Genomic DNA, 25,118 nt, shown 5'->3' on the forward strand with positions numbered 1-25,118 from the left:
GCCCAAGTCTGCCTCTTCCCGACCCCAAGCTTTCCTTTCAGGAAGAAGGTGAGTGCCGACCCTAAGTCCGCCTCGCCCGACCCCTCCTATCCGCCCGACCCCAGTTCCGTCTCGTCCGACCCTGTCTGTTCGCCGACCCTTGTCCGCCTCGCCCGAGGGCTTGGCTGTGATCTTTTTCTTCAACTCGAGGGTGTATGTGTAAAACGTGGGAACCCTTCAGCGCCTACGTCTGAGGATCCCAGTTATCACATCCTCTAGTTCAAGGATCAGACCACTAGTTTCCCTTCCTACCCTTACCTGTTGATCATCATCAGCTCTCTCAAACAGCCTCAACCTCCTGCTCTTTGTCGCAAGTTTCTGGGCTCAGGAGAGCCAGTGTTGCTGTTGAAATAACCGTCTAAGCTAACCCTTGCATTGCATTCGTGTAGAGCTGCACCTCGCCGACGGCTTCTACGAGTTGCACCCGGCGCCCTACGAAGAAGCGGTAGCCGAGTTCCTGCCCGCGGAAGTCGAAGCCGCCCCCGAAGTCGAGCAGTTCCAGCCCTCCTTGTTTGCAGGCAAGCCCCGGTTGCATGAAAATCCTACGTGTTCTTGCCAAACTTGCACATGCCTTCCGAATAGCATGTTTGTGCATTTACGTTTAGGAGTTGTATGAAACCCTAGATACATGACTTAGTAACCCTTGATATGAGCACTAGCTGTTGGACCGAATAGCTGCATTGCTTAAATAGGAGACGGTAAAAGCCGAGTGATCTCCTGTCACTCGCGAGTTGTAGGAGCTGCATGTTTACTCTCCTGTTACAACTATAAGGATGATGGACGGGGCAGGGTTTTGGGTAACACTTTGGTGGTCGGATGGTTGCCCCGTCTGTCTATGAAAACTTGCTAAGGCCCGACAGTGGTGGTGTTCGTGATCAAGTGTTTGAAAGTACTAGCCTCATACTTAGTATGGGATGAGGAAGCCTAGTACCTGATTGAACCTAGACGTGAGCGGTCGCCCCATTGTTCTTGGAACGGAGTTTCCCCTACTAGTTGTCGCACGTGGTGGCAAAGCGTGGTCACAGAACGGCAGAGACCGGGTCTGTGGAACCTTGCACCAAAGGAAATGGGCCCGACACGGGTTAGGGGATTGATGGGGAAGGCCGACACAGGAAGCGACCTCCGGGTGCGCGGATGTCGTGGGGCTAGGTTCACCATGCATGGTTAAAGAACTCGAATCGATTCGTCTGCCTCTCACAGTTTGAGATTACTTGATCGCTATGTCACCCTGAGTAAATGAAGAATCTGATGATGGCAATGTTGTTGTTTTTATCTACACACTTGATTGGCTCGATGTTTGCTTAGAATAGGTTGCACAACCTAGACTGGTAAGTAAATCTAGAACCGGAGCTAAAACTTGAAAATAGGTTACTTAGTGCTTTTGGCAAAACAAACCCCTCAGCCAAGAAGCCTTGCATGTCTAGTTGGAAGAGCAGTTGGCTCCTCCCCGGTTAAGTCTTGTTGAGTTTAGTAGCTCAGCCTTGTTGTGGCTCCTGTTTTTCAGGTGAAGTTGCAGTTCCCGACCCCTCCCTTGTTGGCGCTTGCAGCTCCCGCCAGGCTAGACGGTCGAGTGGGACCCCTCCTCGGACGGCGAGGAGAGGACTCAGTGATGTTCTGGTTGGCCTCGCCCGGACGTCCGACCCCGACGAAGTCTTCCGCTAGCTTTTCTCTGTTGATCTTTGTTTGTAAACCCTAATGTTGGATTTTATGATGGAACCAAAATGAGTAAAACTTGTTCAAAATCCGTGGACTCGTTGTATTCTCTGTAACCGCTCGCCTTGTGTGGGTTGCTGAACTCGATCCTGTTTAGGTGGTTAAATCGGATGAAGTCCGACGGCGCTTCGTGTTGGCTTGAGTTAACCAGGGGTGTCGCATGTTAGGCGGCTAAACTCTGATTAATCAAGCTAATCCGAGGTGGTTCCGCCACACGCAGCCTAGGCCGTGGCCCCATAATCGGCATCTCCCTCCCTCTTTCTCAGTTGCAGCTCAGGCCGTGGCCTCCCAATCTAGGCAGAGCTCGTGGGGAATGCCGCGCCCGCGCCCACCCATCAAGGTCAAGGTTCCTATCCCATTCAGGCGACCCCCTGACGGCACTCCTCGACGTAGGGGGTGTTTGGATACACCTCCTAAAGACTTTAGTACCCGTCACATCGGATGTTTGATACTAATTAGAAGTATTAAATATAGACTATTTACAAAACCTATTGTACAGATGGACCATCTAATTCGCGAGACGAATCTATTAAGCCTAATTAGTCCATGATTTGACAATGTGCTGCTACAATAAACATGTGCTAATCATGGATTAATTAGGCTCAATAGATTCGTCTCGCGAATTAGTATAGGGGTTCTGCAATTAATTTTATAATTAGCTATGTTTAGTCCTTCTAATTAGTATTCGAACATCCGATGTGACACTCCTAAAGTTTAGCACATCATATCCAAACACCCCTATAATCCTCTGTAATCCTGTGATGAGTCGTGGACGCTGCCAACATCACCGCTTGCCGCCTCACCTCGTGAGCGTTCCTTGCCACATTCGCCTCTGCGCCAGCGACTGCACGTGTCACCGCTGCGCCGAGGGCTAAGTAGGGCCCCACTGTTCGGCGACCCCTAGGAACCTTGTGCAGTCACATCACTCGAACGCTCATCGGGCACACCTCCGCTCCCTAGCGCTCAACGCGGCCGACATGGGTGGGTGTTTGTGAGCCTGATGGCGGCGCAGCGCTGGCTCACCAGTGTAGCGAATCCGGTGGACGCCGGCTCCCAGCCAAAAAACAATTAATCAAATCAGCTTGATGTCAGCAACAACGACGATCAGACTGCATCGTGGCCACGAACTTGCCGCGGTGATAGCCAGATTGAGCACCACAAGGACCTAATTGAGCACCTACATCCAATTGAACATCTCATGGACAAAATTGAGTACTATCCGACCAAATTAAGAAGCTTAATTGTTCAATCAATCAATCCAGCATGCCTACACATAGCAGTGCTCTCGCTACCAGGATAGCCGTGTCTGATCCGCTTGCTAGCCGTGGCCCCTGCCCTAGGCTACGCTCGCAGTGGCTGTCTCCCATGCTGCGCTCGCCATGGTTGCCGCTATCATGGCCGGTTGGCCCGCGTTGATCCGTGCCGCACTTGTTCGTAGCCGCCTCCCAGGCCGCAACTAAGAGAAGATGCTGATAATTGACATGGTATGTGTGCCTAGGTCTGAGGCCACAGGAGGGAAGGGCGAGCGAGTCAGAGCACGCTAGCAGCAGATCGAGCGCCGCCGCCGCCAACCTCCAATCTTCTCACACATTGCGGCCGTGCTTGCTTGCTCCCAGGGTTGGGCGGAGCTCGAGAGAGGGTGGAGCGAGGCTATTTCTTTTTTTTTTTTGACACATTAGCGAAAATTCATTCACATGTGAATACCGCTGCCATGTCAGCAATGGCGGACGCAGAATTTCCAAATTGGGCGTACCTTAATCCATACAACATCGCATACTATTCCTTCTCGACAAATGTAATGAGATAATCAGTCAAGAATTGATCTCCATACTATTTCTAAGCTTATTCTCCAGTCTTCACAAGTTTATTGCTGAAAATTCTCTTTGAACATTTGCAGTTGCAACCAGCAGTAGCATTAGTTCAATAAGCTTGTAGGCATGAGTGTATGGCATCCCTCTTTGTTTCAACAAACGATAATAAAAGCTCGGAAATGTTCTTAATTTTGCTAATCCTCTCATCCCTACACACAGCAGTGATGAAGTTACCAAGTTAGTAAGATAAGACTCTTGAAGTTACCAAGTTTGTAAGATAAGACTCTTCAACTCCGTAACTGAATGACTGAGATGTGTTTGACAAACATCAGCTGGAGCAATGCAAATTAATCGATTGCTAATTTGCACTTCACGAACTTTCTGTTGTGGTGAATTTCCTACAGCTGTCGCTGGCATAAACAGCTTGGCCTGCCCAGTGCCCACTACCGCTATGGCCTCCCGCCAGTCGGCACCAGCGGCAGCCGCACCCACACCCGATGTGGCCTACTCCATGGCGCAACTGCGCAAGCCACCCCCACGCCCAATGTAGGTTCTGCGCATTTGTGCTTGCCTTAGCTGGCTCGCCGTTTCGCCCCAAATTTGCCAATAGCCGAACCTATCTCAAACTGAGCAACGGAGGAAAAGAATGCTAGGGATGACCGGCGGTTGCACGACGGCAGTTGCTCGACGCGTGGCACGGGGTTTGGAGTTTGGAATCATTTCACGTGCCACGTCCATTCAGGAGGCAGCCTCTCTGCGTCCCTGGGCGGGCGGGGTCACCGGCTTGTTTTACTGCGGCAGCCTTGCACCACACGACGCCGGAGGCCGGCGACCGGGGTGCGTGTCCGCGGCGGCGCGGTACCTCCCGGCCGAGTTGATTCCAATAGCTTTTGGGCAGCCTTTCGACGGTCTCGGAGCTGCCACTGCCAGGCTAAAGCACGTTGCCGTACTGCCGAAAGAACGTGCGTACGAGCTAACGAAGCTAAAGTCGTGACAGCGCGCCCAGAGCATGAGTAGCTGAGAACCATCACCATTCATCAATTTCTAACGCATCCAATCATTCCGTCATGGACGGCATCAGTTTATTTTTTTTCTTTCTTTTGTTTCGAGCAACGCATGCGTTTACCTGATCCAACCTGCTGTACAGTATATGTACTAGTGCTCTTTTTGAGTGTTCTAACAAATAACAGTCGTAGTACCTCGTGGCTTTAATTTTTCTTGTTCTGTTAGGCTAGTCTTGGACAATGTTCATGATAAAAATATAAGAATAGATAACTTGTATCAGCTGAGTTTCATGATGGTGAAACTCTTCTCATATATCATGAAACTCTCTCTCCTCTCTCCTTATAATAACCTTGCTGGGTTTTATGATGATGAAACTCTTCTCACATGTCATGGAACTCTCTCTCCTCTCTCTTTATAATAATCTTGCCACGTTAGTAAAATTGTTGATGTGACATGTTATTTAATGGTCATGAAACTCTTGATGAAATCTCCACTGAGACTGATCTTAGAGTTGTGTCTTTGCACTGGAAAGCGACACGAGTAATTGCTGCTTTAACAAAAAGGTGACCCGTTTGCATTTACCTCGACAGCAAAGCAATGCAATCAGTACTATTTTTATGGGCCAATCGGCCGTGGATTAATGATGTTATGGTCTGGTCGTTGCGCTCTGTGTCCTAGAGGATGTAAATGTCTGAAATCTGGATGGACGAAAGGAAAAGTCGGAGACGCGCTAGCAGTCTAGCGCATTTCGTTGAAAACACCGGCTGCTAGGATAAACCATGCAATGTAGACTTTGGGTTGCGTGCTGTACCGGTTCAAACCAAGTCAGAAGAACGTTCGTAGCTTTCACCTCAAAACCTAGACTTTCAATTTAAAAAAATTGACCTCCAAAAATTACCAAGCTTTTGTTACAACTTACAAAATCAAACTGTCGCAACCCGATTTGAAGGGGCACAAGATAAAGTAGGCTGCATCAAACAAAAGTTTGGCAGGATGTCAATTCCAAAAGTACTCCATGCAAGAGAACCAAAAAGACAGGAGAGAGAGAGAGAAAAGAGGAAAATAGACACGAGTGACATTTGAACTCCCAAGCCACCAAATGGCAGCAGCGCCCCCCTACCGCTGACAAATCGTGCATGAGACCGGACCAGACGCCCTACACTACAGCCAGCTACAGGCTTCAGGCTACAACTACCGGTCCACAACCACCGCTGCCGCCGTAGTGGCGTAGTGCCGGCCGCGCCCGTGCCACTCTCAACGCGCATCGCGGCCGGCATCCTCGCCATCTGCCGGTCGGTACGGTACGTTACAACTCCACGCGACGCGCAAGCGGGGGGGCGACAAAAACACGCGCCCGCACAAGTCGTCCTCTTCCTCCGCACGCCGACACGGCGCAAATCCCCCCACCCCAAGCCCACAAGCCCCGAGCGACGCCACACGCCGGCTCGTGCGGCTGCTCGCCCCGCGCCCGCCTCGGATTCACCGCCGCGCTCCGCGTCGCCGCGAGATCCCGTCCTCGCAATGGAGGTGAGTGCCGGCAACTCCATCTCCACCTAGCCTTCTGCTGGTCTGCGGAGGCGAGCTGAGCCTCAAAACTCCCTAGTACGCGGCGCTGTTGCTGTTTGCGTGTCTGGCGGCTGCGGGCTCAGTCGCCGGCGGGGTTTCCGCGGCGGGTTTGCTTGATTTGTGTTGGGAATGTCCACCGCGGTAAGCGGCATTCTGCGAATTCTGCGGGACGGCGTTGCTCCCGTTTGGGCGGTGGTTGCGGGTTTTCCTGGTAGATTTGGTACGCCCCGGTCCTCCGGAAGCCTGCTGCGTTGCTGAGAAATTCAAAGTGCAGACGAGCGCGCAAACACTCGAGTTGCGAATTCGTCTGTTTGCCGTTGGCTTCTAGCATTGTGTTGTGTTTGGTTGATGGTATGTGGATTGGCTGCACCTATTCGATTGCTTATTTCAGGCCCATCTCCCTCCGATCAGGGACACACGAACCCTACTGGTCACTCACTCAACCTTTGGCGGTCGTGTGTTTATAAGAGGCGGCTAGATCCGATCTTCAAGTTTGTTTCTCGTTGGGATGCCTCCCCTGAAATTTTGTGGCATGGTAGCAATCGACGATTTGTGCAATGGCAGTAAACATTAAACTGCATATTACCTCATTTTCCACAGTCTACGTTGAGATGCCTAATGATGTCATGGTTTTGCTCGAGTTGCGAATTCTAGCATTGTGGTGTGTTTGGTTAATGGTATGTGGATTCAGGGCTGGACCTTTTCGATTGTTCTTTTCAGGCTCATCTCCCTCCAATCAGAGGCTCACCAACACCAAACGCCTGCGGTTCTCTACTATTAGAAGTTACTCTACTGGTCTCTCACTAAACCTTTAACGGCTGCGTGTTTATTGGAGGCGGCTAGATCCGATCTTCAAGTTTGTTTGTTTCTCGTTGGGATGCTTCCTCTGCCGTTTTGTGGCATGGTAGCAATTGATGATTTGTTCAATGGTAGTAAATACTAAACTGCATATTACTGCATTTGTGCAAAAGGGATATGGTTTTGCTTGGTTTGCCATGACCTGTTGCCTTGCTTCATTGATTTGGCCATTTCATTGTGCCTTTTGGGTTTTTGTTTTCGGTTAATGAATGCTTCTGTTGATTTTTGCATTTACGAAAAAATAATTCGTCCCGTGTCCTGGTAATGTGACAGGATGACAAGGTACTTGCTATCCTGCATCGTGATACTAGAACATATATCTTGAAATTAAATCAAACATGCTGAACTTGACAATGTGTAACTGAATAAATGAATTGTGTTTCTACTTACACCGAGTCCCAGTGATACAAATGGTTTAACAAAAACGATTGGAGTATGAATAGTGGGTTGACCATGGTTCGTCATTGTATTTAAACTGAAATTTTGCAAGCATTCATTTCTAATATTTATTTCACAAACTCTCTTAATGTTTAAAGTTATTAATACATACAATTCGGGAAATAGTATACCCCACTTGAGATTTAGGTTTCTAGAATCAACTTGATGCTGCTATAGCATGTCATCTGTGATCTACAGTAACTTTTGCAACAGCTGTAACTACATCGCACTGCACACTTCAATCTTTTGCGCAGAGAGTTTGTTGAGGATAAACATGTTTTAATTCAAAAAAGGATAAACATGTACATATTAGGCATCTGACATGTTACATATTCTGTGAAATATTCTTTAAGATAAGTGGGTTGGCAGGTACATGTTCCTTCTTGTCAGCTTATTGTAGCTTTGTTAGCTGTTACGTTGTTTGCTAAGAACTATATTCAATATGTTTTCCCATGTTAAACTGTTGAGCATTTTAGGCAGCACAAGATCTTATTGGGAAACTTTTAGAAAATACGCGAACCCTCCAGGGCTAAAACGGCACCAAAATTTATCTAGAGTTTATATTTTGCCTACTGCCTTAAAAAATTTCTTCTCAAAATGACACTCTGGCAAGGTTCACAGAGTGCATTTTCTCTAAACCCCTCGCAATTGTTAATTCCCAATTACCCTGTTCTCCCTTTGGCTGGTAGTACGCTGCCTTACTCTTTTCTCTGGTAGCTGTTGCCTCACTGGCACTGATGTACCAGGCGTTCTGCGCCATTGCCATAATCGACTGACCCAATTTGGGTGGATACTACAGTAAACACCTTTTAGTAATTCAGTCCATTCGATTTGACAGCTGCCTGCAATTTGTCCTTTTTCAGCTTGAACTCTGGAATGTTTGGACTTTCAGGAGGGCTGAAATGTGTTGATTCTAATGTCACCTAATGCAGTAGTGCATAATCACTAAAATTGCGAGCTTATTTCCTGCCATGTACTGAGGTACTATTCAACCAAAGATCTAATACCATTTGCTCTTCTTCCTTTTTTCACAGATGCGAACAGTAAAAGTTAGCAACCTTTCGTTAAATGCTGTGAAAAGAGAGATAACAGAGTTCTTTAGTTTCTCCGGGGATATAGAATATGTTGAAATGCAAAGGTAATTTGTCACTGCTTCTAGTATTGGCTGTATATGCCTGGAAAATTGGAATTATACTTCTTAAAATATTTGCTTCTCTTTTCATTAGTGAATCCGAATGGTCACAGCTTGCTTATGTCACATTTAAAGACTCACAGGGAGCAGACACTGCTGTTCTTCTCTCGGTATGTTCAAATTCCTGCAACTCATTTCTTGCCATAGCCATTTAGTTTTTTCTGTTGCACTAGGATGGTCTTACCCTTTTCTGTTCATGCTATTTCATCTCAAATCTTTTGTTTTGATCCAGTATATGGCTTGCAATAATTTGATTATTTGTCAACAGGGGGCAACAATTGTTGATCGTGCTGTCATCATAACTCCAGCTGAGAACTATCAGCTGCCTCCTGAAGCGCACAAACAATTATCGGTAAGAATATTTTACATTTTATGACATGATCCTCATTTCAAGTTACATCAAATTCAGAAGAAAACTGGCCATTTTATTGGATTAAGATTACTTTTGTTCCCAAACTGAAGAGCTAGTTTATTGCAAGTTGTTTTTACAAACAAGTTATTCTCGCTATGAGAGTGTTTAGGGGTTAGCTGGTTAGGGCAGTTGTTCACATAATCACATTCTTCTTATCAAGAAAATACTCAGCATTGCAAACAATAAGAAAGTAGTGTATCTTTAACAATTCTAAACAAACTATGCATGGTGACAATCAGCAAGAAAACTTCTAAATTGGGCAGTTAATTTGAATCAGTCCTATTCAGCAAAATGAAAATGCATGTGCTGTCTCTCAAGTCACTTACGTGGAAGTTTACTTTACAGTCCATTTGATGATCTGCGATTCATTTTCAGATACAGCAGTACTTTTCTTGGATATGTACTGATATACTTTTTTTTGCATCTTGTTGGTACAAAAAGGGAGCAAGCCCCACTACTGAATCTACAGTCAGGAAGGCAGAAGATGTTGTCAGCAGCATGTTGGCCAAGGGCTTTGTCCTCAGCAAGGATGCTCTCAACTTAGCAAAATCCTTTGACGAGCGTCACAATATCCTGTCCAATGCTACTGCTACGGTCGCATCTATAGACCGCCAGTATGGCCTGAGTGAAAAGATCAATCTGGGCCGAGCCATTGTTGGCAGCAAGGTCAAGGAGGTGGATGAACGGTACCAGGTCTCAGAACTCACTAAATCTGCTTTGGCTGCTGCTGAGCAGAAAGCCAGCATTGCAGGCTCTGCCATCTTGAGTAACCAATATGTCTCAGCTGGTGCCTCCTGGTTAACCAGCGCATTTGGTATGGTAACTAAGGCGGCAGGTGACATGACCTCGATGGCGAAAGACAAGGTAGAGAGGGCTGAGGAGGAGAGGAAAGCCATCATGTGGGAGGAGAGGAACGGGCTGGTGAGCGAGTATGCAAAGATGCACCTTGATGAGCCCTCGTCATGGGAACCTGCAGTTCTTCCTTTGGAATCAGTGGATGAGCAGAAGCTCCAGGCTGTGTGATCGCTTCTCACACGTAATTCTTTTGCTGCTTGTCCTATATATAGATGATTCTTTTTCGTGGATGCACTAGATCAAAACAGAGGGTCTTAATCACTATAGTGTCATGTAAATTTCAGAGCGTTGTCATTGTTTTCTTACCAGCTTTGTTATACTAGACCACTGAATGTGAATGGTCTACTTGTTTCTGCTACTACATACTGTAATACAGCTTGCTCCGTTAGATACAGCTTCTAATGCTGAGTTGAAACGTGGTTACTAAATTTACTGCTCCAGCACCTTCCAGGATTCCTGTTGCAACTCCAGAACTATGTGCTGCAAGTATCTGATGTTACCTGCTAAATGTTGAACTATACCAATTACCAAAAGAATTCGTCGGAAAATTGTGTCTTGTTTACAGTTTAATTATATACAGCACCAAAATTATGGGACGTCAAGCTCTATGGATCCCGTAAGAAATAATCTGTCTAGCAGACACGATAGCTTTCATCGTGCTTGCACTACGTTACACTTTCAATACACTTGCAGCACAATGACCTTTTCTGGAAAACACCTATGTCTGCAACAAGAAATTTCGTGCGCTAGGGGCTCATAGCAGCCTGACGCTTTGCGTACACCTGACACCTCCCCTCGTGCTTGACGGACACTTCCGTAATCCCTAGCTCTTCTTGTAGCTGTTGCAGCTGGTTATTCGATTATCATGTCCTAATTGATTCTTGGTGTTGCCAATGATACAGGTAGCCAGCAGCCTCTGCTATTGGCGAGAGGAGGCATTGGTTGACAATGGCTTATGGCTTATGCACATGCCGCTTTGGATTGGCTCAAGGAGAAAAACAAATTGCAACTTGCACAGCACAGATAAGCTTCCTACGCGTACATACATTGACAGCCGATGAAGCCTGCAATTAACAAGATCCTAACACGTGTCACGAGCAGCCAAGATTGTATAGTGGTATAGTCAAATGTAACAGCCATGACCAATTTGGTTATGATGATCATGAACTCATCATAACATGGTAACTCTTGGACCGAACGTGTGGTGCCCTAAATTAAGCCCATGATGGTCATGCCTGACCCCTGACGGCGCACCATATGACTGCGCACCACCGTCAAAATGTTTTCAGAGTAGCCGCCAACCTGTTTCTTTCGGCCTAATCCATTTATCTCCTTTCCTTACTCGAGCAGTCTCTGTCTTCTGAAATATCTACGTGAGCTTTAACGATCTAAAACTGAAAAATCGTATACATCACCTGAAATTTAAAGATGAAGTGTTCGTCACTGGCGGCGCTTCGAGCCTCCACGTGTCCTGGGTAAATTATCGAATCAAGTTTTGGACAGTTAAATAACGTCGGTCTACCGCACTCCAAAACATAATCTTACCATCAGCACATGGTAAATAATCTTCTTGCCAGGACCTAATCATAGCCTCCATGAACAATAAAGAGCAATAGTCATGCTTATTTGGAACGGATGAATCGCAAAACTAAAACCATAACGTATTTAAATTAAAGTTAGTTAATTATAGAATTTGGCACCAACTAATTCCAACAGGCGCACAATACTGTAAAATTTGCCCACTAAACTAGCGTAAATACAGTCATCTTCTGTAAAAAAAATATATTATAGGAGTGTCTGCCTCCATCCGTCTGCCGTAGTGCCATGCATTGATATTGATCCAGGCGTGTTGGAGTCACTTCTGCTAGTAGCAGTAGTGTTGCTTTGTACACTATGCATCTTCACGAAGAGGGAGAAAGCATGGGAAAATAAATGGAAATCATTCGGTAGAACAACCTTGCATATGATCGATAGCATCAACTAATCTATAGCCGCCCCCTCAAAACTAAAGTATACATGTCTTTCAAGAAAAAACTAAAGTATGCAGGCAATGCAAGCATAAACCCTCGTTGTGTTTATTCCAGATATATCCTGATCCGTATCAGTACATCTCTTTCCTAGCACCATCATCTCAGTCGTCATAGAAAGGACAGGCTAACGGAACCGATTGCAACAGGTATGGTGCACCTGTCAGAGCAAAGGGCGGCTGCCTTTAAATTGCTGGGTAAGTAAAGAACCGAAGATTGTGAGGTTTAACTGGCCATCACTCATCACGGCCAATCACATTAGATCGAGTACTCTAAACAATCGTCACAGCATCGTGTGCATCGTTTTGCAATTGATAGGTTGTTACTAAATCTTGCTTCCTAAGATTTGGTAGGTGCTGATGAACAATCAGTCCAAAAAGTATGTTTTTCGTTCCAAAAAGTATTGGTTAGTTTAGTTTTGTTCTAAGTCAAATATCTTTAACTTCGATCAAGTTTATAGGAAATTAGTTAATCCACAATACGAAACAAATACAATAGCAATATATAAAGATGATTTAATGAAACTAGTTTGATATTGTTGTTAGTACTTTTTTTTTAAAAAAAACTTGATCAAAACCGCTCTATGCTCACGCTTGCTTAAAGCCCCTGGTTTTGCGTCTGCCACTTGTTGGGACCAAATTGAAGCAATCCCAACTTCGAGGGAAGTGGGAACGGGGCTCTGTTCGTATGCTCAGGTCAGCTTTCAGTGCCACGACTGCGTGCGGACATGCCAACGCGCCACGGCCTCTGCGTGCATGGATGCAGACGGTTTAGTCGGTTGGTTGCGCACTTGCGCTGATGGCCTATGCCCAATGGGTACGATTACTATTATATTTCTTATATCCTTCCACCATCACAAATTGTATATCGTTTTGATATTTATAAATTTATAAATTTTTCTATGCATATAGAGATACACTTTGTTTAGATACATAAGTAAAAGTAGTGAATTTAAAAAATATCAAAACAATCTTATAATTTGGGATAGAGGGAATTAAAATTAGTTGAAGTGAATCTAAATTGATCAGTTAATGAATGTTTGAAACCATAACTAATACGAGCATCAAGGATTAAAGACATGGATGGCATGAAGTGAATCTAAATTGATCAGTTAATGAATGTTTGAAACCATAACTAATACGAGCATCAAGGATTAAAGACATGATGATGCCATCCATATCTAAATCGTTTTAACGTCGCTGTCGAAACAGAGGACAGAACAATGACTCGTGAGTCGTGAGTGCGAATGACAAGACGTCGTGGGGGGTTTGTTCCGATCGACCGAATCAGCCGTCGATCGGATTCAGGCGAACAAGTCACTATTCTAGTCCCAGTGCCACCCAGCCCGACTGCGACACTGCACGCGCGCTTTTGGTTTGGCGGCAGATTCAGAAATCGGAAGATGTAGCCGTCAAGGCGTCAAAATGGCTGCTTTGTTGTTTGCGTCTCTTGGTGGTTGGGCTCTTGCACCACCGGATAAAATGCACGAAGATGGCGTCGGCTCTTACTCAAGCTGTCGACGATCTGTGCGGAGATTTTTGTTTTAGATGACATAGCAGCTGACGCTTCCTGTTGTGCGTGTAATAGCCATGTGTTTTCTTATCTCCTTTTTTTTTTAAAAAAAAGGAGATAGAGGAAATTTCCCTCGATGAAGTGTCAGTGGCCAGGTACTTCGATGCCAGCGTACATGTAAAATGGTGAACGTGACCGGAATGCTTGTGCATATGCAGGCTGCACTTTCCAGTGAAATAGCTCCCGTGAGTAACTAGGTGACGGGTTTGGATCATAGGAGGACGTAAGAAATGACGGTGCTTGTGAAACTGACAGCGGGAAATCTTAGTCTGCTGATATCCTTTCGTTACGTCATTTCGGTTCATCGCATTCTTATCATTTTTCTTTGACAACTTCAAGGATGCATAAGATCGCTAGATGAAGAACGTATGCATTAGAATTCAAGCAAGCTAGCACCCGCGTTTTAAGATGAGATTTGGAGACAGGATGGATTAATTTTTGCTGCCATGCCACCTATCCATAATTGCCAGTTCCTTTCTCTAGTCTCATCCAATCGGATTAGGAACATTATCGCAATTGAGCGCAGGTTTCAGTACAATTTAAGGAAGTTCTTTTAGTGGTAAATTGTTGTTGGATCTTTGATTCTCTTCTGTGATAAAAGTGGTAAATGAACCCAGGTTTCAGTACAATCATTATCGCAATTGAGCGCAGTGGTAAAAGTTCTTTCAGTAAGGCACTAGGAGAAAGTTCCATTGCGTCCTGGATATAATCTCAAAGCTTTTGTGCGGTAACGATCAAACTGTCCCTCGTACGAGTGGTTCCACATCTCAGTGTGATTCTTGACCTCGCATGAGGGCCATGCCGGCAAACTTGTTTCTGAACAATATCCTTAATCCCTTTATTTATGTACCGTTCTTGTTGAAGATTCATGTCCTCAATCTTATCTGTCTATTTCATGTTAGTCCCTAGATTAGATTAGTAAATTATGAGTGAGAAAGTGCTATGCACATATGCACAAATTGTACAATCCTACTCCTACGGCTGCGATCAATCTAATGCCAGTTCATGCTCCGGCGACCAGCCACCGGAGCGCGTCTTTCGAGGCCGCGACGTCCCTTCCGGCGACGAACGGGTGCGCAAGAAGCTGCGCCACAGATGCTCGCTTCGTGTAGTCCTTCTGCATGCATGCGGCCACGAACGCTCGGAGCTCCGGCGACGCCGCGCCGTCGGGCAGCGAAGGCAGCTCGCCGAAGCATATGGCGCACATCAGCGCTGCCCAGCTCGGCTTCTGCCCGGCGGGGAGGAGCGGGTACCGGCCCATGAGGAGCTCGAGGATGGTCACGCCCAGGCTCCAGACGTCGGCGGCGCAGGGGTCGGCGTGGCCGTGGCGCTCCGTGTCGAAACGCTCGGGGCTCATGTACGCCGCCGTGCCCTCGTAGGCGGCGCAGTGGTCGCCGGCGCGGGAGAGGACCTTGGCGATCCCAAAGTCGGCGATCTTGACCTCCCCAGCAGCGCTGACGAGGAGATTCGCCGGCTTGACGTCGCGGTGGACGATGCGGCGCGCGTGGAGGTGCGCCAGGCCGGCCAGCGCCTGCGCCGCGACCTCCGCGAGCGCGAGCTCCGGGAACGCCCCGCGCCGGGCCACGACGGCGTCCAGCGAGCCGCCGTCCACCAGTTCGAGCAGGAGCGCGACGTCGCCGGAGGCCCCCGCCCCCGCCCCCGCCGCGGGGAGCACGGAGTGGCACCGCACGACGTGCGGCGAGCTGTCGGCGCGGCGCAGGGCGTCCACCTCCGACGCGGCGCCAGGGTCGCCGCGGTGCAGCACCTTGAGTGCGTACAGCGCCGACGTCCGGCGGTGGGCGACCTTGTACACCGTGCCCCCGTTCCCGCGCCCCAGCACGGCGACCCTCTCGAAGTCCGAGAGCCGGAACTCGCAGTCAGCCCGCGACGCGGACGTCGAGGCCGGCGCGGCCACCGGAGGAGGGTTGGGGTGCCGGAACGCGCACGAGGGGACGTCGAGCGAGATGTGCAGCTGGGGGAGCCTCCTCTCTCTGACAGTCAGAGCCATTTGCTTTGAGACTAATCACCGAGATTAACACACTAATCAGGAATATCTTGAGATCGAAAGGGAGGCTTATTGCAACACATATGATCTGCTTATATACTCCCAACTCTGATTATTTTATGATTCGAGCTGATTGTGCACAGAGACTCAGAGAGTGATGTGCAACCGCCAGTAATTTTCTGATTTAGTTTCATTCCCATTTTTTTACTCCAAGATTTTTTCTTGGAAAATGATGGGGAACTTTCTGAACAGCGCATGCAACGTCTGCCTGAACTTGTTCTTGGTGGACGAGAGATGCAGAAGCCATGGCAACAAGGTTTGGTCCATGGGAAGTCTATGAGATGCTCATCGCAGGTACGCGGTAAGAATGTTCTCCAACTCCAAGCACCTTGGGATCTTTCCGTAACCAACGAGATGGAGACGGCGTGGTGTGGCATGCGGCCCACAATCTCGCCGTCTCCGCCGTCATCGTAGAATAATCGTGCCATTTTAAACTGGGAGATCGGCTGAGAAGATCCCCGGATAAGCATTAGTGATTCAGCATGGCCTGCATTTTTTTTTAAGGAACAGCATGGCCTGCATTTGTTTTGCAATTTGCAGTAAAAGAAATTGTGTTTTATTAGCCTTTTTTAGGGCAGTCTTTTATTAGCCTTGACCAAACCAGAGTATTACCCGGCGAGGCTCTGATCCGCATTCCAGTGAGGTGGGAGCCGCTAAGCCATAGCCAAGTCGTCAAAGAGGAATCAACGAAGCCACTGGATTCCGGGAGTGAGCTCAAGTTGATTTGTTAATGGCGTTGTGTGCGCCGTGTGCCATCAGTCGCGACCGAACCGTCATCTAATTTCCAATGCAAGCAAGGCACAAAAAAGACGTCTCTTTTAGTTAGATGCGCGATTAATATGGGTAAGACTATTGCAGAAAATGAAACTCGATTCAAGAAGTGAAGCCTGAGACACCTCTGAGCAGCCAAACTGCAAGTTGCTTAGCTGGGCGTTTCAATGAGCAGAGCGGGTAACAATGTAGAAAAAAAGACCTCCGAAACGAATACATTTCTTAAAGCGAAAAAGCTTCAAATTAGAAAAGAAACGTGAAATACCGTCAGCAACACAAGGTTAGTCTGTGTAACTTGTATGATTTAATCATCTCATGTAATTAGCCCATGCATCAATAAAGAGAGAACTATGCATGCAGCAGCTATTGCACGATTGCAGATTTCATAAACTCAGGGGACAGACACTAAACACTTTCCCTTCCCAAAGAAGAAAGGGACTATACGTTCATTCAGTTTAAGCATGGTTTTGACCCAACTGGGGAGGACGCCAATGCATCTGCAGAATACCATTTCCCGTGCTAGGCAGGCACAGATAAAATTACAGCATGTTCCAACAATCATAAGGATCCAGGACCGACAGACACACATCTCGACCAGTACCAATACACTTTCCCCCAAAAATGGACCTGCCTGAAAAAAAAAAATCCTCGGCCAAAACACATAGAGAAATCCTCCACAAAGATAATGTTCTTCGTTCTACATGTTTCGGCATCCAAGGATCCATCCTTCCCATGATAACCAACGGTGCCACTAAACAAGGATGACACCAGAAAAGCTTGACAGATAACTCCCAGAGACTCATCTTTTTGACAAAACCCATTGGAAACAAGCAAATGCCTTCCCTCACAGTTGTCTCCTGAAATTTAGGGAGAATAAGAGTTAGAGTTCACAAGAATAAGGACATGTATAGTGGGTCAACTAAGATCAAATTACAAGCTTGCAATGAATACGGTTCTTATTCAAAACCGTTGGAACATTTCTGGAGCAAATATGACACCTCTCATATTCCATACAAACTATTATAAAACGATTGATACTTAAGGAATGAACATGCAACCAACAAGACAGCACATTCTCGATCACTGTAACAGACTTTTTGGGTTCCAGAGACATAAAGAATGCAGCAGAAAAGGGCATTTCTTCACTTAAAAGGGAGTTCCATCTTAAAAGGAAGTGCTCTATTCTTAGCTTCAAAATTCCATATGCTACTCAAACTTCAAAATATTTTGACATTGTCTCTCAAACTATATCTCGAGGAACCTTCATTGGACAACAGATATTCACTGGAATCCTAAAGAATACTGGCTTCCTCAAGACACTTGTATTTAAACCTTTTTCAGAGTTAAAACTAGTGACTCAACACTACAATCCTGTCAGCATATGTAATAAAATATGCCATTTTTTGAACTCGATCATTCTGTTGTGTGCTTTTCTTTATATTTCAGCTCACACATATAATGTGTAAATCTTTTCGCAGCTGCACATTAACCATCCTGATATTTAGGGGTGATAAAATTTCCCAAGACATCTTAAAAGGGACAAATTTAGTCATTTCTTGTGCCAGGAGCAAGAATAATAATGGGACAGCCATGTAGTCTTTCAGTTCTGATAATTTACTAATTCATATCCTAAAACACAAAGAGATAAGATATGCAACCATTAAAGGTTCTGATTGAAAAATGTCAATAAAATCACTGAAGTCAAGAAAATGTTAGCTAGAAGAGTTCCGAGAGATGTTCAATAGCCACTAGTGGCTAATCTACGAACATCTTTTCAAGTGTGCGCAATTGTATCCAGATGTACAAGGCTTTTTAAAGATATGCTTGAAGCAACTAGATATGAAGTTGCAAAACGGAGAACACAAACAATTCATAACAACTAGATATGTTAGCTAATCGAGCTTTTGCTGCATGTGACAAAATTGATTATTCACTAAAAATGGTGAAAACTGACACCCAAATAACCTTATAGTGTTGAACAGTTTTTATTGTTATTTGGTACAGGTATATGCATGATTAACAGAACTTCAGAACAAAATAGCACTTCTACAGTAAAAGCATGAAATACATAAATGAATATCATCGAAGGCGTTTACCTAGACGACGTTGGCATTGTAGGCTGCACAAAGTTGAAGAAGCACACTTTTGTTAGCTGGATCCACATGCTGCTCAATGACAGGACCAAACCGACCAGGAGATTGTGCAGAAAGTGTGGCCAAAGATGTGACAAGGAACTGTTTTGGATCATTTATTTCTTTCAAAAGGTCATCTTCACTCTTTCCAGCATACTGAAGCCGTACAAATGAGACAGAATAACCTGATGTCTTCTGAATATCCACTGCATCAGCACCATCATTTTGCTCTTGTTGTGCTCCATCTTGATTCGTTCTGGATAACAGCGTGACGATACTGTCAAGTAATTTGCCCCACAACTGGGCTGCAGCAGCATCCAACAGCACCGCAGACTCACAAAGCAATTTTGTTGAAGCAACTGCTGTCAGCTTAACTTCAAGGGCACCTTTGATCAATTTGAGATTGGGAATCCAAAAACGCTGAAGGATTTGGGTGAATAGATTTGGTTGAATTGCATCAACGGAACTGACAAGAACGCCTGATCCATATTTGACCAGCACTAAGGACATGAAGACCACAAGAGAATTCACAAACTTCACTGCCTGTCTAGACTGTAGCCGAGTAAACAAAGCACTCCATATCTCACTTATGTAAGGGTTCATAATGTCCAAACCAACATTTTCCACTAGCGTGTTCAGCATGTAGAATGCAGAATCTTCAGTGCTGCTTCGTGAGAGGAGACTACGGGATATTGCCAAGATATTTGGAAGCCTGCCCTCTTGGTTTAGCTCATTTGGAATTTTCCTAAGGAATGCTCGCAGCAAACGAACCAAGGCAGGAACACATGGTGGCCGGTCCCAAGTGGCATTGCTAAGGAGGACACCAAATAGCTGCATATAATTCTGCGAGAGAGGTGGTCGGCTCAAATTGAGAAGTTGTGCAAATATCTGAAACGCATATGGCCAGAACTCTGAGATGTCTTCAACCAATATCCTCTGGAGCACTGGGAAGAGGCAGGCCTCAAAAGCAGGGAGTAATGCTGGGTCCTGCTCACCAGTACGGCCAATAATTGCTGCCAGAGCCTCAAACAAGTAATGGTTGAAGTCAGGGTTCTTGGGGTTATTGCACACTTCCATGAGAATGCCCACAAGACGAGTGGTGATCTCGTGAACAATTTGACCAGCTATATTAGCAATCCCAAGGACCCGCATCAGGCACTTCATCAGATAGGGGTTTTCGTATGAATCAGGAAAACTTAGTGCCGTGGACAGGTTCTGAATGATCTGTGGGGCAAATGGATTGATATCAGCAGCAACATAACGTGGAGACCTGGCATTGGAAAACAAAGAGTGCAACAAATAGGTTAGGCTAAAAATGTAAATCAGCATTGTATTTCATATTTCTTTTATAGCATAAAAGTAAAAGGGAAGCACATACACATAATACATAATTGGACAAGATGCCTATTATCATAATTAATAAAGTTGCTTTGCACACAATAATAGTCAAGGGCATCTTTTGGAAGTAAAATACACATGACAGAGTCAATCTATACGTGAACAATTCACTATTGCAAGCAAACATGTTCCAACAGTAAATCAACATTAGGAAGATGTACTAATTATCAACTTCTGCCCACAAAATTTCAGTGTACAGAACATGGCATGCTCACGTCAGAATGAAAGAGAATTAAATGGAGCACAATTAAGTCCTTACATGCTAACCAACAGCTATGCTAATACACAACTTATTCCAGAACACATGCACTGAAAAGGCAGAACAGCATATGCAGCTAACAAGAAAGGCAAATAAGGGAAGTTCTAACTGATCAATATCAGAGACTGAAATGCATTGTTTTAGTGCACTCAACAGACTAATCCAGACTTAGCAAGAAAACTAGCAATCTAGTACTAGAAGGAAACTAACTGGCACAGCACTTGTGCACATGGTTATCTGCTTGTCTGGTCCTCTATTCTAGAACTGAAAAACACTGTGGTTGAGGATCTAACAGAATCGATTATAACTAATAGAGCATTGCATCGAAGATCACTCTAACAACACAAGGTGTAAGCAATTCCTAGTGCGCGCTTGAAACCATTGTTAATATGTGGTTCAGCCCAAAAGGCACACTACGGAACTGCTTGCATATAAACAGTGGCGAAAGAGGATATAATGCGTGAAAGCCAAAGTTTAGAAGTTATGGTGGGGGTTGTTGGAATTTTACGCACCTGGTCACTGTGTTCACCCCTGGTACCGGGACCGCATCCTTGATGATCAGCAGGTTCTCGATAAAAGTCGCAGCATATGAATGAACAACATTGGACTCATGTGTGAGAAACCTCACAACGCTTGGTAACAGCGCCAGTGCAGTGGCTTTGGGGATTTGATCCCTGAACTCCTTCAAGAACCTGAGGACAGTTGCCTTCAACATTGGCTCAGACTGCCAATCAGGGGCCTGGAGCTCAGGCACAATCACAGATGTAAAGAAGCTCTCCATGTCAACCACGGGTGTGCCGCCACCTGTTGCACCAGGCTTCTGCATAAGAGCGATAACAAGGTATATCGCAGCATCCTTTTCCTTCCAGTTATTCGCCCGATCAGCTGCATATGCAGCCAACATCTGCTGGACCTGTGCTGACACGAGTGCAGCCACCTGCTCCCGGTAGTTTGCTGCAAGGCCTCGCAGCAACCGGCACGCTGCCCGTCTGAGCGTATCCGCATCACTCCCCTCAGAGTCACGCCTGACATATTCCACCCAGTTGCCCTCAAATAACTCCTCATCCTCATCCCGCAGCCGCAGGTTAGGCACGACAACACTATCACATATCTGCTTCATCGCCTCAGGACTCCCGAACAAGGCATGGTGCACACTCTCAGCGACTGTGGTCAAGAACCTTATAGCAGTCACAGCGAGCTGCGCACGGGATGGTGAAACGGTCTGCGCCATGAGGAGCCCCCACACAGCCTCAACAAATTCCTTCAAGTATCCCCTGAACTCCTCCTCGTACTTCTCCATATAGAGCTGCAAGTTATCACAGACAGCAGCACGCAGGGCGTCCGGGGCACCATCCGCCTCAACAGGCGGTGGGTATGATGTGGTGAGGAAGGCACGGAACTCTGTCATCCACTGGCGCATGTTGTCCTCGAAGAACTCAGGCAGGTCGATGGAGTTGAGCGAGTAGAAGATCTCGCAGCAGAGGCGAAGGCACTCAAACACGGGGCGGAGCTCAAGCGGGTTGGCTGTGGTAGCGGCAGCCTGAAGACGGCGGGAGGCGAAGAGGAAGACCTCAAGGAGTGGGGCGGCAAAGATGTCGAGGCAATACTTGAGGTCGAGGCGGAGGGCATTGTTGTCGAAGGCGTTGCGGAATCGGGAGAAGAGCGACGCCGCCGCGGCGAGGAGGGAATTGGTGGCGGGGACGTCCCCCGCGTTGACGGCGGTGCCGAGGGAGGATACGATGGACGGGAGGAGCGACTCCCATCTGGCGGGGAAGTCGGACGCCGCGGCGGCGGCGAGGGCCTCCGAGAGCTGCGCCTGGATAAGAGGCGGGGCGGTGAGGAGGAGCTGGAGGAGGTGCGCCTTGATGATGGCGCAGTCGGAGGCGGGGAGGTGGTCGGCGGCGTCATCGGCGTCCGCATCGGGCTTGGGCCACCGGCGGCGGAGCAGGTTCTTGAAGTGGACGGCGGCCGCGAGGCGGGCCTGGAGATCGTGGCGCGGGGAGGCGGCGAGGCCGAGGAGCGCGAGCGCGAAGCCCGGGGAGGCGGCGGAGGAGGAGATGCTCTGCTCGGCGGCGCGGCGCGCGGCGGCGTCGGGGGAGAGCGACTGCGCGAACCAGCCCGCGAGGGCGTCGAGCATCTCCGGCGGCACCTCCATTACGCGCCGCCGCGGCTCGGCGATCTGGGTGGGATTGGGAGATCGGGGGTGGGGGTGGGGTAGGGTAGGGGGAGGTAGGGTTTTTGAAATCCTCCTTGCGTTTGCGACTTGGAGAGGAAGGGGAAGGCCGCAAGGTAGACAGGAGGAGCAAAATGGGGGCGAAGTGGGAAACAAGGGGAAAGAAGAACGTCGGCTGGGTTCGGGCCGCAGTATTGGGCCTGTTGTTCGCTGGCCTGAGACTTGGGAAATTCGGGGTCGTTTGGGCCCGTATTTGGGCTGAGAGTATTTGGAATTACGGGTCGAAAAATCACATTTTCTTACACAGTAGATACTACTGTACCTGTCACTTGTCAGGCATTTGGATTTCGGCTTGCTCGACAGAGGACGACACGAGCAGATCGTCGTGTGCAAGTACGTGAGCATTCCGTAACCATTCGCCGGTAAGCCCAATTTTTCGGATTGATGGACAAGTTCATAAACTGACTTCTACGTTTAGGATTGGCCTACTACTATTACCCCTCTTCCAGTAAAAGTCAAACTTAACAAGCTTGATTCTTGTTTTGTAAAAAAAGAAGCTTGATTCTTGTTTGAATAATTGAACTTTGTGTGCCTACTATGTAGGCAAGTTAAATACTTTGTGAACATAGAGGCAACTGCCCACCCGCACTCTTAGCTATCGGATTAAGTAAAATACGCACACGCTCAGCACTATAGTAGTTACACGCAACCAACAGCGCACACCCTCTTCAAACAAAAAGGAACTCTTTAAGAAAAAAACGGCACACAGTCATACCCGCACACGTACAATACAAATATCACCGTTAAAAACAATCACGTGTATGTAATTTACGGGTAGAAGTACAAATTAAGTCGTAGGCAATGACAAACTTACAGTTTCAAAGGAGATTGAAGTAGTAGTAACCAGGAAAAAAAATCTCTGCAAGAGGTACATATTCTAACTAAAAAGTTTCATCATATATTAAAATGTTTTTTTTATAACCTCATGTGTGTCTAGTGACATGCTGACATTAATCCACGCGTTGATGAAGATAAAACTGAACGCTGCTTCCCATGTTAGCAAGAAGTCCGAGAGCATACGGACACTGGGCAAGTGACACTCATAATCCCGAAGCTAATTCACAAAATGGCAAGTAGCGCAAGTCCGAAATAAAATCTGGACACGCAATTCGCAGGAGACAAGTTAAGCGTATACTCCCCCATTTTAAATTGTAAATTGTTTTGAGTTATCTAAGTGCAGGATAAAATTTACGAATCTATAAAAATCAAAACGACAAGAGTAGTTAATAAGTTGACCTTTCGGAAAAAAAGGATATACTCCTGTCTGTCACTCTACAGTGTTTAATTTTAATTAGTAAAGTGTATCACTTATTTTTGTCCCCTCATTTACATTTTTTGTGTGATACCTAATCCAAATCCTAACGCATTTATGTGCAGCATCATGTACAAATGTACAATACATCCTACACAAACATGTACACAGATCTAACAAAATTGATCGTATCCAAGTGCGTGCCGCCGGCGACGAGGTATTTGATGGCGCTCTAGATGAGGTGCGTGATCGAGATCGACGATGCCTCGCCCCCACGCCACAGTGACGGTGGGCTAGGCCTCCGCGACCAGCTCTCGGAGCGCGCGCCTCGACCTCGTCACGTCCCTCCCGGCGACGAACGGGTGGGCAAGAAGCTCCGCGACGGACGCCCTCTTGCGGTAGTCCTTCTGCAGGCACGCGGCGACGAAACTCCGGAGCTCCGGCGACGCGGCGCCGTCGGGTAGCGCGGGACGTTCGCCGAAGCAGATGGCGCACATGAGCGCCGCCCAGTTCGGCTGCTGCCCGGCGGGGAGCAGCGGGTAGCGGCCGACGAGGAGCTCCAGGACGGTGACCCCGAGGCTCCACACGTCGGCGGCGCAGGGGTCGTAGTGCCCGCCGTGCGCCTCCGGGTCGAAGCGCTCGGGGCTCATGTACGCGGCGGTGCCCGCGTACGACGTGCAGTGGTCGCCGGCGCGGGGGAGGACTCTTGCGATGCCGAAGTCGGCGACCTTGACCTCCCCGGCCGTGGTGGCAAGGAGGTTCGCCGGCTTGATGTCGAGGTGCACGACGCGGCGGGCGTGGAGGTAGGCCAGCCCGGACAGCGCCTGCCCCGCCACCTCCGCGAGCGCCGCCTCCGGGAACGCCCCGCGCCGGCCACTGACGGAGTCCAGCGACCCGCCGTCCGCCAGCTCGAGGAGCAGCGCGACGTCGCCCGACGCGGGCGCCGGCAGGACGGAGTGGCACCTGACGACGAACGGCGAGGCGGTGCGGCCGAGGATGTCCGCCTCGGCGGCGGCGTCGCCCTGGTGCAGGACCTTGAGCGCGTAGAGCGCGGAGGTCTCACGGTGGCGCACCTTGTACACGGTGCCGCCGTTCCCGCGACCCAGGACGGCGAGCCGGTCGAAGTCGGCGAGCCGGAACTGGCTCGACCGTGCTAGCGGGGTCGAGGCGGGCTGCGCCGCGGCGACCGGAGGGTTGGCGTGGCGGAAGGCCGGCTCCTGGACGGCGGGGCGGGACGGGACGTTCAGCGAGAGGTGGAGTGGCGGAAGCCTCTTCTCTCTTGCTAGAGCCATGTGTGATACGGTTAACCAAGTGCTATGTGGCTAATGACTACAGGTAACAAGTGATTAGTGTGCTATGCTACTGCTTTAGGTTGGAGACTTGGGAGTGTTGGACCTGAAACTAACAGGTTGCTCATTTATACATGTGCAATTTGTGAGTCATCTGTATCTCCCTGTGCTGCTTTCAGTCAATCACACTCAGATTGTGACATGTAATTCTCTCTCTGCTTTTTTTTTAAA

At 47.7% G+C, this 25,118-nt stretch overlaps 4 protein-coding genes across 5 annotated transcripts; 1 reads left to right on the forward strand and 3 right to left on the reverse strand.

The window, feature by feature from the left end:
* Positions 1 to 5,803: 5,803 nt before the first annotated feature.
* On the forward strand, positions 5,804 to 10,329 carry LOC101785764 (binding partner of ACD11 1). Of its 2 annotated transcripts, XM_022823545.1 has the most exons (6): positions 5,804 to 6,095; positions 6,855 to 6,929; positions 8,465 to 8,568; positions 8,657 to 8,732; positions 8,891 to 8,974; positions 9,476 to 10,329. In XM_022823545.1, the coding sequence occupies exons 1-6, from the start codon at positions 6,090 to 6,092 to the stop codon at positions 10,055 to 10,057; spliced, it is 927 nt and encodes a 308-aa protein (XP_022679280.1). In that variant the 5' UTR covers positions 5,804 to 6,089; the 3' UTR covers positions 10,058 to 10,329. The 2 variants fall into 2 exon arrangements, with proteins under 2 accessions (XP_022679280.1, XP_004981985.1); XM_004981928.4 differs by lacking the exon at positions 6,855 to 6,929 and having other exon boundaries at positions 5,807 to 6,095.
* Positions 10,330 to 14,491: 4,162 nt separating this feature from the next.
* Positions 14,492 to 15,496, reverse strand: LOC101786171 (mitogen-activated protein kinase kinase 9). Its single transcript, XM_004981929.1, has one exon. The coding sequence runs from the start codon at positions 15,494 to 15,496 to the stop codon at positions 14,492 to 14,494; it is 1,005 nt and encodes a 334-aa protein (XP_004981986.1).
* Positions 15,497 to 16,705: 1,209 nt separating this feature from the next.
* On the reverse strand, positions 16,706 to 22,385 carry LOC101786565 (exportin-2). Its single transcript, XM_004981930.3, has 3 exons — positions 20,626 to 22,385; positions 18,421 to 19,726; positions 16,706 to 17,181 (listed from the first exon to the last, which is right to left on the reverse strand). The coding sequence occupies exons 1-2, from the start codon at positions 22,266 to 22,268 to the stop codon at positions 18,421 to 18,423; spliced, it is 2,949 nt and encodes a 982-aa protein (XP_004981987.1). The 5' UTR covers positions 22,269 to 22,385; the 3' UTR covers positions 16,706 to 17,181.
* A 1,506-nt stretch (positions 22,386 to 23,891) lies between these two features.
* Positions 23,892 to 24,890, reverse strand: LOC101786959 (mitogen-activated protein kinase kinase 9). The gene has a single exon (XM_004981931.1). It carries the CDS (start codon positions 24,888 to 24,890, stop codon positions 23,892 to 23,894), a length of 999 nt encoding a protein of 332 aa, XP_004981988.1.
* Between the last annotated feature and the right edge of the window lie 228 nt (positions 24,891 to 25,118).

This window comes from Setaria italica, chromosome IX (genome assembly GCF_000263155.2).
Source record: "Setaria italica strain Yugu1 chromosome IX, Setaria_italica_v2.0, whole genome shotgun sequence".
Classification (NCBI taxonomy): Eukaryota; Viridiplantae; Streptophyta; class Magnoliopsida; order Poales; family Poaceae; genus Setaria; species Setaria italica.